The sequence below is a fragment of the Rhinopithecus bieti genome, unplaced genomic scaffold (genome assembly GCF_001698545.2).
Source record: "Rhinopithecus bieti isolate Rb0 unplaced genomic scaffold, ASM169854v2 scaffold_33401, whole genome shotgun sequence".
In the NCBI taxonomy this organism is placed as follows: domain Eukaryota; kingdom Metazoa; phylum Chordata; class Mammalia; order Primates; family Cercopithecidae; genus Rhinopithecus; species Rhinopithecus bieti.
Window position 1 is genome coordinate 325319 of NW_016814093.1, and position 12231 is coordinate 337549.

Sequence of the window (12231 nt, forward strand, 5' to 3'; positions counted from 1 at the left end):
ACACAATTTATATTATCATTAAGACAATGAAATACTTAGGTATAAATCTAACAATATACATACAAGATCTATATGAGGAAAAGTACAAAACTCAGATGAAAGAAATAAATAACTAAATAAATGTAGAGAAATTCCATGTTAATGGATAGGAAAATTCAATATTGTTAAGATGTTAGTTCCTACCAACTTGATCAATAGATTCAATGCAATCTCAATCAAGTTATTTTGTTGACATCAACAGACTGATTCTAAAGTTTATACGGAAATGCAAAAGACCCAGATAGTCAACTCAATATTGAAGAAAAGCAAAGTGAGAAGACTAATGCCTCCTGGCTTCAAAAATCAGTATAAAGCTACAGTGATCAAAGCAGTGTCATATTGGTGAAATAACTAACAAGTATTAATAGATCAATGGAACCCAGAAAAATAGAGAACCCAGAAAAAGACCCACACAAGTATCAGCAACTGATCTTTGACAAAAGAACAAAGGCAAGACAGTGGAGAAAAGATAGCCTTTTCTACAAATGTTGCTAGCACAATGCGAAATAAAAAAAGCTATGCTCCAAAGTTGCTTCCACATTTTCAGATATCTTCATAGTAGTACCCCGCTCCTGGTTCCAATTTTCTGTATTAGTCTATTCTCACACTACTATAAAGAGCTACCCGAGATAGGGTCATTTATGACAAAAAGAGGTTTAATTGTCTCACAGTTCTGCAGGCTTACCAGGAAGCATGACTGGGAGGCCTCAGGAAACTTACAATCATGCCAGAAAGTGAAGGGGAAGCAATCACAGCTTTACCATGGCAGAGCAAAAGAGAGAGCGAAGGGAGAAGTGCCATACACTTCTAAACCATCAGATCTTGTGAGAATCACGAGAACAGCAAGGCAGAAATCTGCTCCATGATCCAATCGCCTCCCCATCAGGCCCCTCCTTTAATTTGACATGAGATTTGGGCGGGGACACAAATCCAAATCATATCAGGCAGTGAAACTACTTTTTATGATACCATGATGGTGGATATTACATCATTGCTCTGGTGGAAATCCCACTAAAAGACATTATGCATTTGGCAAAACTCAGAACTCAGAACTGTGGAACAAAAAAACAGACAAAAACAGACTCTCAGAATAGTAAAAAATAGTAAAATGAGCAGCATATGCACGTATTATACAGATTTAACAGTTCTTCACTTATTTCTATATCTGCTTTCTCTGTTTTGAGAAATTATTTTTAAAATATTTCAATTAAAGTACAAGCATACAATTGTAAATGTTTCCGTACATATCTTTTAAACATAAGAACAATGTCCTACATTGTCTAGCCATTATTCTCAAAGTAACGGTAATTTTCTTTAATATTTCTAATGTCCTGTCGATAGTCATGTTTCCCCAATTGTTAATGTCTGTTTCAGGTGCTTTTTTCTCCAACCACGATCGTATCAAGAACCACGCTTCGCAGTTCGTGGTCATGCTGACAAACTCCGGGAATCTGGGAAAACTCTGGGCTCCAAAGGTCCCTCCCAGCCGGTCAAAGAAGCAGAAAAACTTATAGTACTTCCTTCGGACGCACGGGCTTACGGGAAGTGTAGTTTTCAATGTTGCGCGCCTGCCGCGTAGCACTTTGGGAATGGGGCTTCGGCGCTCGCTCTGCGCATGTGTAAACCCAGCCCCGCCTCCTGCCGTCCGACCTCCGGGGCCTGAAAGGGACAAGGTGTCCGAGTCTTTAGGTCTGCGCGGGAGCCGAGGCTGCGCACCTGGGGTGAGAGCGTCGGTGACAGGGCTCCGCGCGGCCCAGGAGCCTGGGGACGGGCGGGCTTGTGTGCGGGGGACTGCAGCAGACAGTCAGTCTCAGGAGTCCCCAGGATGGCCCTCCCCTCTCCTCCGCGGCCCCGTACGCGGGCCCGGGCCGAGTCCTGTCCGCAGGTGTAGGGGCTGCCGGGCCCCGCGGGGTTGCGGGCGCGGGAAGGGCAATGTGCGTGGATAAGGTTGACGGCGAACAGGAGGAGGTTACTAGTAACTCGTGTTTCTTTTCTGAGAATTAAATAAGTTGTCACCTGTAAAGCATTTTGTCAAGTATCCGTTATAGTCACTGTGTGAAATGTAAGCTGCTCTCACAATTATGAGACACTTATTCTCATCGTTTGGTATTTCACCTAACCCTTCCAGCGACCCTCCTTGGTATAAACGTGCCATTTTTAAAAAATGGACGAAAGTTCATGGGGATGGGTACCCCAGAGCACACACTAGTAGGTGAGAGAGGTGAGATGCAAATGCGGAGAGATGTGACTCCCTGTCCTGCTCTTTCTAATATGCTGTCTGCCTGAAACCCAGACTTTTCAGTATCTGCCTAAAGCCTTCAGAGCGCTTGTGCAGAGCGGCCTGTCACCAGATCTGTGTAGATGATTGTGAAGTGAATGTGGACAGAATCTCACCAAGGGTAAATACATCCTGCGATGTGTCGGGTCTCTACAGAACCTCTGATTCAGGCTGAGGCTCCTGAATCCTCTTGTACTGTTCCTGCTGTCTCCTCAAAGGCACAGATTGATATTCTAGTGCTGTGCTGCCCGGTAGAAAGATAAGGCAAACCACAAACACAATTCATAATTTTTGATTAGGCGCAGTGGCTCATGCCTGTAATCCTAGCACTTTGGGAGGCCTAGGCTGGTGGATCAGTTGACGCCAGGAGTTCGAGACCAGCCTGGCCATCATGGCAAAACCCGTCTCTACAAAAAGACAAAAATTCGCTGGACGTGGTGGTGCACTCCTGTAATCCCAGCTACTCGGGAGGCTGAGGCACGAGAACTGCTTGAACCCGAGACGGAGGCTGCAGTGAGCCGAGATTGAGCCACTGCACTCCAGCCTGGGTGACAGAGCAAGACTGTCTCAAAAGAGAAAAAAAAAAGAGCTTGGAATTTTTCAGTAGCTACAGTGAAGAGAAGAGGCAGGCAAAGTCAGTTTTACTGCTTTATTTTACTTAACTCATTGCATCCTAAATATTCGACTTGTGGCACTGGCCAAACTTCAGGTGTTCAGTGGTTCTGTGTGGCTGATGGCTGCAGTGCTGGATAGCACATTTCGAGTGAATCTCAAGAGTCAGGTTTAAGGTATTAGGTGGTTTCAATTGAGTTTGTTTCTCAGGCCCAAGTCTCACCTCCTCTGGAGCAAAGCAGCTCGTGTGAGGCAGGAAAGAGGGAGTCCTAGAGACTACTGCCATAGAAGAACAGCCTAAATGACGGAGACCTCTTTTAGAGCATCAAAGAAGAGGCAGAAGATTCTAGAAAGGAGCAAGTCCTGATTGCTTCCCCAGAGGCAGTTCTTGATTCCGTATATAATGTATGCATCAGATTTAGTGATGTTGCCACATCCAGAAGCCATCACAGACCGTGTGACTTTGCTGTGGACTAACTTGCAGAAGGCAATTCCCTGGGGTTGAGAGGGATGAGTGACAAGCTGAGTGGAAAAAGACACTTTACTGGAGGGCTGATTAGGTCATGATATCCAGGGAAGACGTAATCAGCTGTCCAGATGCCAAACAGCAGCCTATTTTCCTTTCTGCCTTCACTTCTTCCACATTCTGAGTCCCTCTCACACTGTGTTCATCATCACATGTGGCATTTAGAGTAATACTGATGTTCCCTCTTTCCTGGTAGTAGAGGAAGAATTTCCTGTATTGGAAACCCAAAAATACTGGGTCTGAAATTCCTTGCGTAAAACATCCCATCTTAATTTTTTCCGTGGAAGCGCTAATTCTGGGTGTAAAGACAGAACTTGATTAATAAGTCAGTCTGAGTAGTCCTTTTTTAAAAAAATTATTTTAAAATTTATTTATTTTTTTCTATTTTTAGTAGAGACAGGATTTCGCCACGTTGACCAGGCTAGTCTCGAACTCTTGGCCTCCAGCAGTTCACCTCCCAAATTGCTGGGATTACCACGCCCAGCTGAGTAGTTCTTTGACATTAGCTTTAATGAAGGTAAGCAGCTTCATCTTTGTATACCTGAACTTGCTTAATCCTTTGTTTTATTTTTACTTTTTTCTTAGTCAAAAGGGAACATAATTGTTAATAAATCAACATAATTATTAGTAAATCAACAAAAAACCGTATTACTTTACTCAGTGAAAATGCAAGTTTAAGCGCATGTAATCCTATCAGGGATGCACGTATTCAGGTGTGGCTATCTTTGAGTGGTCCCTCCTGTCCCTTTTCAAGAATGGAAGGGACATTCTGCACTGGGAATCCTTTTTTCCAGCTGAGTGTGATGATATTTTTTTTAGGCACATGAATAGGACTACATGCTCCTTGTGGGATTATGTCGCAGTAAAAAACCATTATCAAGTCGAACCATCTCACGTCAGGGACCATCTCTGTAGGACTGTGAGGCAGACCAGGTCTTTCATGACTCCATTGCTCTTTCCTGTTTCCCAGCTGAACCTCCACAGTCCTCTCCACTCTTCCAGGAGCAGCAGAAAATGAACATCTCTCAGGTGAGTTCGGTTTTTAAAAACCAGTTTATTTTACAGTAGGTTTTGTAAGGGTTTATGTGTCTTTACATTAACATGGAAAAGTAGAAACAGAAATGGATCAGACACATTCCTAGAAGATGTAGAAATGCAGATTAATAGCTGAGCAAAGTGGCATGTGGATAGATGCAGATCCTTCGATATTACAAATTTACCAAATTAAGCTTCAGATTTATTTCTGAGGTTATTGACAGCCATGGTGGAGTGTCAGACAGACGATACTTAAAGGTTTACATTGATGAGAAAGATAAAGCAAACCGATTTATCATGGAATATAAACATAAAGATAACGAAATGTATTTATTGTTCTTCAAGAAGGTGACTTAGTTAATAAATTGCCAAATAACAGAATATTGCTTCTTCAATAGAAGTAGAAACTGTAATGCTAAATTTGAACACGTTCAGTACTGTTTTTCAAAAACTCCAATGAAAGGGTTGAATTTAACATTTTTCTGATGAATCAACTGAATGTCTTTAAAATCACTCTCCATAAATATTTTGAATAGCCATGATAGGTTGCTCAGCAGATGGTCCAAAATTCTGTTCTCTTTCAGATATTTCCCCACTTAGCATTTAACGTCAACTCTCCATGGGATGCCTTGGTTTTTCTTGCCACTTGCCTGGGCTCTCCAGTGTCCCTACCCAGAGTATAATCACATCCAGTGCTGTGGTCTTTTCCTTTCCTTGCTTGGCTTTTCTGCAGCACTTGCCTCAATGTCTCGCTCTGTCCTGGAACATTTCTGTTAGTGGTACTTGCCCTCCCCGGTCCTTCCCCGGCTGATGTGTTCACGGAGCCACCTTCCTTGTCCTTTCTCTTGGCTCAGCCTCCGTTTCTGTCCTTGGCTCTTTAGTCTTCTCTGTTGTCTCCAAATGATTTTGTCTTCCCTTGTTTTTTTCTTTTTTTAAAACTGCTTTTTTGAGACTCAATTCACAATTCACATATATTACCATGTACCCATTTAAAGTGTAGAATTCAGTGATTTTTTTTTTTAGTATATTCTCAGATAATGTGCTAATATCACTGCAGTCAATTTTAGAACATTTTTATTGCCTTAGAAAGAAGCTGTGGACACTGTAACTACCACTTCATTCCCTCTGAGCCCCAAACAACCACTAACCTCTTCTGTCTCCATAGTTTTGCTGAACCACTCCCTTTATTATTTCTTTTAGGCAGTCTTGCCTGTGATGAATTCTCTCAGGTTTTGTTTACCTGGGAAAATTACAGTTTCTCCATTTTTCCTGGATATGGAGGCTACTGGTTGACAGTCTTTGTTTCAGCACTTTGAATATGTCATCCTATTGCCCTCTGTCCTCCATAGTTTCTCATTAGAAATCAGCCTGTAATATGATGACTTGTTTCTCTGTTGCGGCTTTCCCGATTGTCTCTTTGTTTTTTTAACATTCAGATTCTCATGTCCAGGTATGGATTTCTTTTCCTTTTTTCTTTTCTTTTTCTTTCTTTCTTTTTTTTTTGAGACAGTCTTTTGCTCTGTCACCCAGGCTGGAGTGCAGCGGCATGATCTCAGCTCACTGTAACCTCTGGTTCAAGCAATTCTTGTGCCTCAGCCTCCCGAGTAGCTGGGATTACAGGCGTTCACCACTATGCCTGGCTAATTTTTATATTTTTCATAGAGATGGGGTTTTGCCATGTTGGCCAGGCTGGTCTCGAACTCTTGGCCTCAAGTGATCTGCCTGCCTCAGCCTCCCAAAGTGCTGGGATTACAGGCTGAGACACCACCCCCAGCCAGTGTGGATTTCTTTCTCCGAGTTTATCCTACTGAAAATTTGTGAAGCATTTTGGGTGTGTAGATTTATCATTTTCATCAGATTTGGGGGTTTCTTGGGCATTATTACTTCCGATACTGTTTTAGACCCTTTCTGTCTCTATTCTGTTAGTCTATTTGGCATATGCTGGTGCTGTCCAACAGTTCATTTCTTGTTATTTTTCTTTCTGTTTCTCACTGCATAATCTCAGTGGGCATGTGGTCCAGTTGGTTGATTCTTCTACCTGTTCAGACCTGTTGTTGAACAGGTTTTTTTTGGTAAAATGTTTGTTTTAGTTTTGTACTTTTCAACTTTAAAGTTTCTATTTGGTTCCTTTTTATAGTTTCTATTTATATCCTTTATCTGGTGAGATGTTATTCTAATACTTTGCTTTGGTCCTTACGTATCATTTCCTCTAAGGCTTTGACCATATGTCAAATAGTTGATTTAAAGTCATCATCTATTTAAGTCCAGTGCCTGCTTCCTCATGAGCAGTTCTGTTGATTATACTTTTTTCCTGCATGTGGGTCTTACTTGGTTGTTTCTTTTCTTGTTTTGCATTTTTTTGTTGAAAACTATACATTTTAAATAAAATAAGGTGGCAACTCTAGAAAATATTCTCAATTTGCAGGGGTTGTTGTTGAAATTTGTCTAGTGACTTTTTAATTGATTCAGTAGTGCCTGTGTTTATTGTCATGTGTGGCCGCAGAAGTCTGCAGAAATTTTCTTAAATTCCTGAAACCTTAAGTAAGGCTCTCAGTCTGTGCCAAAGAGCCTCATGAGTGCTGGGGCATTCCTTCAGCAGTCATCCAGGCAATTTATAACTCCTTGTTAACCTTCACTTCCTGTTCACCCCAAACCTCAGGGTCACCCAGGGTGACAGTTTAGGGCCTTCTCACGTCTTTCCAGAGCATAATCACAGCCCTGGGCGTATGCTCAGCTCTATGCATGTGGGTGACCTAGAGTCTCTAGAATCTGCAGGAGCTTTTCAAAAGCTTTATGAACATCCCATTCCCCAGTTTCCTTTCTAAAAAACTTTTCAATTAGGCTGTTATTTATGTCAGGTGTTAGCCACTGCCTCAGGTAGCTGCTAAGTTGCCTTCGAATGTTTTTGGCAAATGCCTTCAAGGATAAGGCTTTTCACACTGGGGAACTCTGACTTAATTCAGACAATCAGCCTTGCAAGTCAGTTCTTCCCAAGAACCACAGATTAGGTCAGGTAATGAGGGTTTTCTGGGAATGAGACTTTGGCCAACCTGTGACCCAGTCGGCCTCATCCAGTGGATACCAGGCTGCTGGATTCTCCTGTTGTTTCAGATGTTTCTCAAAGCTAATGCTAAGTTGGAGTGAGAGGGATGGAAATAGGGCAGGTTGAAATGACACAAGATCATTGTTCTTACTGTGATGCAGCTGTTTTTCTCATATGGATGGTCTGCAGATTGCTGTAAGCCTTTGGTAGCTTCTAGAGTTCTGAAAAGTTGATTCTGCAGTTTTGCCAGTTTCTCATTGCTTTTATGGAAGAAGGAATTTTCTTGGATCTTCAGTATCTTCACTGTCATCACTTGCTAATTTGAATTTGAAGTCTTTTTGTTGTGGAAACTTTCTCTTTTCTCAGTTTCTAAGACTCTGCCCCTCCTGATTCTATTATTATTTTCAGAAAACATCTCTGGCTTTGTGGCCTATACTTTTTCTACTTTGTGGTTCCTCAGATGTTGTTTTTTGTTCTGTTCTTTCTTCAATCCCTGTGTGCTGAAGGAGCTGTCTGTCTCTGCCAGCCTCACTCACCACCTAAATTGCTAGTGACTCCTAAATGCTTGTCTTCATCCCCATCTTACCTTCTGTGCTCTAAAATCATGTGTGTTCTGGTTGAAGGAACAGTTCTAGCTACGTATCACCATGAACAGAACTCTCACTGAACCTTCTAACACATTTTTCTTCTTTCCCAAATACCAGTTTTGGCACCACCAAACAGCTGCTCTTTTTGAAATATACATTATTTTTTTCCATAAGAGGAACAACTATTCCTCTTATGTAACTGAAACTCTGTACCCTTTGACCCATGCCTCCTCATTCCTCACCCCTCACCCCCAGCCTCTGTAACCACCATTCTACTGTCTACGTCTATGAGTTTGAACTTTTTAGATTCTACTTGTAAGTGAGATATAATTTGAAATATTTGTCTTTCTGTCAATTAAAAACACAATTTTTTAAAAAGGAACTGCTCATACGGCTAGATTGAATAGCTGTATAAGAAAGTAGTTATTCAATGAGTGTCGCTTCTCTTCTGTGGTTACATCCCTATTCTTAAATCCATTGCTGTGACCCCAGTGTAGGAAGTGGTCTCTTACGCTGGTCTCTTTGGTTACAACTATTGTGGCTGTTCTCTGCTCTTTATGTGCTCTACCCTTGTATATTTGTTTACATTTATTTGTATATAAGTTTGGTCAGGGTATCTCCAGACTTCACATGTATCTGTTCCTTAGCCCCCAGAATTTACAGTGATGATGGCCAGGGAGGGTGTGAATGTCCTAAAGGCTACCCCAGATAATCTGCGGAGATGTGGAAGAAGGAAGGAGGTGGTTGGAAGGAAGTTGTTTTACGCTGAATTTTTTTGTCTTAAAAATACCTAGAATTCATAAATATACATATAGATAAATTATGGCAAGTTAAAAAATGTTTTAATTGAGTAACATATGTTAAGACGATATTAGGTCTAAAATAAGCCTTTATAACCGTTCATTTTAGAGCCTCAAAGTAGTAGCTGTCAAAGATATTTTCTATGTCACCTAATTCTGAACCCTTGAACAAACTGTTGTTACATTTGTTGTGATAAATGTTGTTACAGGCATCAGTGTCATTCCAGGACGTGACTGTGGAATTCACCCAGGAGGAGTGGCAGCACCTGGGCCCTGTTGAGAGGACCCTGTACAGAGACGTGATGCTGGAGAACTACAGCCACCTCATCTCAGTGGGTGAGCACAGCTTACCATGGGGCTGTCTTGAGAATATATGTTCCCTTTTTAAAAAGTATCAAGACACATGGACCCTTTATAGAGATTAAAGGGCTTTGGATTAAAAGGTCTGAAGTAGTTGAAACCTTTATAGAAACAAAAGCAACATGTCATTACTTTCCCATTAAAAACTTCAAATGAACACCCTGTTAATGCTTTGCTGCCATATCTTTTTTCCCCTTGTGGTAACCCAAAAGCCCGTGAATCTGGTCCATGTATACCCTCAATTATTTTGTTTATAGGATATTGCATTACTAAACCCAAAGTGATCTCCAAGTTGGAGCAAGGAGAAGAGCCATGGTCCTTAGAAGATGAATTCCTGAACCAGAAGTACCAAGGTGAGTGGGCCTTAGCAGAAGGAGCCCCTGGGGGTAGTTAGATTTTAGAGGGAGAGCACCTTTGAAAGTTCTTTTTTAACAGCTTTATTGAGATATAATTCACATTCCTACAATTCACTCCTTTAAAGTGTACCGGTCAGTGACTTCAAGCAACCACACATCAAAACTATTCAGGGAAGAAATAGTGCACTTTCATTCAACATGTATAGACATTTTTTTCCTGTCAGGGTTCCCTGAACAATACAGTATAACAACTATTTACATTATATTAGGTAGCATAATTAATATGGTGATGATTTAAAGTATACAAGAGGATGTGCATAGGTTATATGCAAATGCTGTGCCATTCTGTATCAAGGACTTGGGCATTTATGGATTTTGGTATTCAAGAGAATCCTGGAACCAACTCCCCAGGGGATGACTGTATATGTAAACATCACCACAGTTAATTTTCACCACCTCAAAGAAACCTGTACCCTTTAGTTACCACTCTCCTGTCCCCCCTGCCCTCTGCAGCCCTAGGTAACCACCAGTCTACTTCTGTCTCTATAGATCTGCCTATTTTGGACATTTTATATAAATGGAATCATATATAATATGTGGTCTTTTGCGACTGGTTTATTTTGCCTAGCATAATGTTTACGTGTGCTGTTATAGAATGCATGTTTCATTCTTTTTATGGCCAAATAATGTTCCATTGTATGGATATACCACCTGTCTGTCCATTCATCAGTCAGTAGGTATTTGGGATTCCACCTACAAATAATGCTAATATACACATTTATTTACAAGTTTCTGTATGGACAATTGTTTTGATTTCTCTCGTGTGTATTCCTAGGAGTGAAACTGCTGGGTCATTTGGTATCCGTGTCTTTATCTGTTTGAGGAACCACCAGACTGTTTTTCTAAATGCACCTTTTTCCATCCCTAACAACAGCATGTGGGGTTCTGATTTCTCCACATCCTCACCAATACTTATTATTTGACTTTTTGATTTGAGCCACCCCAGTGGATGCGAAGTGATATCTCACTGTGGTTTTGATGTACATTTCTGTATTAGTTAGCTAGGGTTATCATAATAAAATACCATAGGCTGGGTAGCTTAAACAACAGAAATTCTCATGATTCTGGAGGCTGGAAGTCCAAGATGAAAGTGCTAGTAAGTTGGTTTCTGGTGGCGCGTCTCTTCCTGGCTTGAAGACAGCCACTTTCTTGCTGTGTTTTCATGTGGCCCTTTCCTCTGTGCACATGCAGTGGGAGAGAGAGAGTACTCTGGTGTTTCTTCCTCTGCTCATAAAGATACTAGTACTACTGGTTTAGGGTCCTTCCCTATGACCTCATTTTTACCCTTTCTGCCTCCTTGAAGGCCTTGTCTGCAAATACAGCTACACTGGGGGTTAGGGCTTCAAGACAAGAATTTGGGAAGGGCACAAGTAAGTCTATAACAATTTCCCTGGTCACTAATGATACCAGGCATCTTTTTATATGCCTATTAGCTTTTGTACTAATAAATGATTCCAGGAATCTTAAAAAGCTATAGTTTTCAATGTCATTTTTACAACAAAAAAGTAAAATCATCCTAATTATTAGAAGTGAGGCACAATTAAGGTTTCTGTTTGAAGTCCTACCCACAAATAGCACCACATAAAGATGGACATCATTTAGATCAAGCATNTAAAGATAAAATAATGTAGGTTTCATGTTCTGTATCATTCAGATTTGAATTCAGGCAATAAATTCATTAAAGTAGGAAGAGCTCTCGTTCAAGAGCACAGGGAAATGAAAACCTTTAAGGATTTGAATGCCTGCACCAAATAATATAATATCAATGTTTCCAAAACATAAAATAATGGAGTTCTAAGAACTTCAAACTCACTAGAATTAGGACATCATAATATGTCTTATCTGATTAAACAGTAGGTACAATGGACAACAAGTAAATATGCCTAGAGAGGGTATAAATTACATTTGTATGAAAGTGAACCATACATTTGTGTATATGTATGCTAATGCAAAAAACAAAACTTTAATGTTTTGATGGAATAATGATAAAATAGAGTATACTATTAGTCTAAAGAGAAAACCTCAATAAATACAACAAATTAGAATAAACACAAACAGCATTCTCTGAACCTAGTTTGCTAAATCTAGAAATTAATAATAAAATGAAAAAAATCCACTTGAAAAAATTTTAAAGTATCTCTTTTAAACAATATGCAAAAAACTGTAATGCAATTTTGGATTTGATTTATGTAATGAAATAATTGTAGCTGCAAGTTAGAAACCATCAGATAGAGCTAAAGTAGTGGACAGAAGGAAAGTCGTAGTCTCATTGATAAATTAAGCAAGAGCAGCATCAAAAATACAGTAATGAAAGCAGAATTTAAAAGTAAAATTAGAAATTAATTGGCTAACACGATGAAATCCCATCTCTACTAAAATATAAAAAATTAGCCGGGCATGGTGATGGGCGCTTGCAGTCCCAGCTACCCGGGAGGTTGAGGCAGGAGAATGGCATGAACCCGGGAGGCATAGCGTGCAGTGAGCCAAGATCACGCCACTGCACTCCAACCTGGGTGACAGAGTGAGACTCCGACT

At 40.5% G+C, this 12231-nt stretch overlaps 1 protein-coding gene across 4 annotated transcripts; it reads left to right on the forward strand.

Moving 5' to 3' along the window:
* The first annotated feature begins 1658 nt into the window (after window positions 1–1658).
* LOC108513795 (zinc finger protein 658-like) lies at window positions 1659–9778 on the forward strand. Of its 4 annotated transcripts, none has more exons than XM_017849663.1 (5): window positions 1661–1760; window positions 3847–3972; window positions 4426–4484; window positions 9130–9256; window positions 9538–9778. In XM_017849663.1, exons 3-5 carry the CDS (start codon window positions 4470–4472, stop codon window positions 9672–9674), a joined length of 279 nt encoding a protein of 92 aa, XP_017705152.1. In that variant the 5' UTR covers window positions 1661–1760; window positions 3847–3972; window positions 4426–4469; the 3' UTR covers window positions 9675–9778. The 4 variants fall into 4 exon arrangements, with proteins under 4 accessions (XP_017705156.1, XP_017705152.1, XP_017705153.1 ...); XM_017849664.1 differs by having other exon boundaries at window positions 1671–1760; window positions 4275–4484; XM_017849666.1 differs by having other exon boundaries at window positions 1671–1760; window positions 3850–3972.
* Window positions 9779–12231: the final 2453 nt, after the last annotated feature.

Excerpts from the sequence above, each read along its gene's own strand:
- LOC108513795 (XM_017849667.1), top strand. Across the intron at positions 9,257-9,537 it reads CAGCCACCTCATCTCAGTGG|GATATTGCATTACTAAACCC; the intron begins GTGAGCACAGCT and ends TTTTGTTTATAG.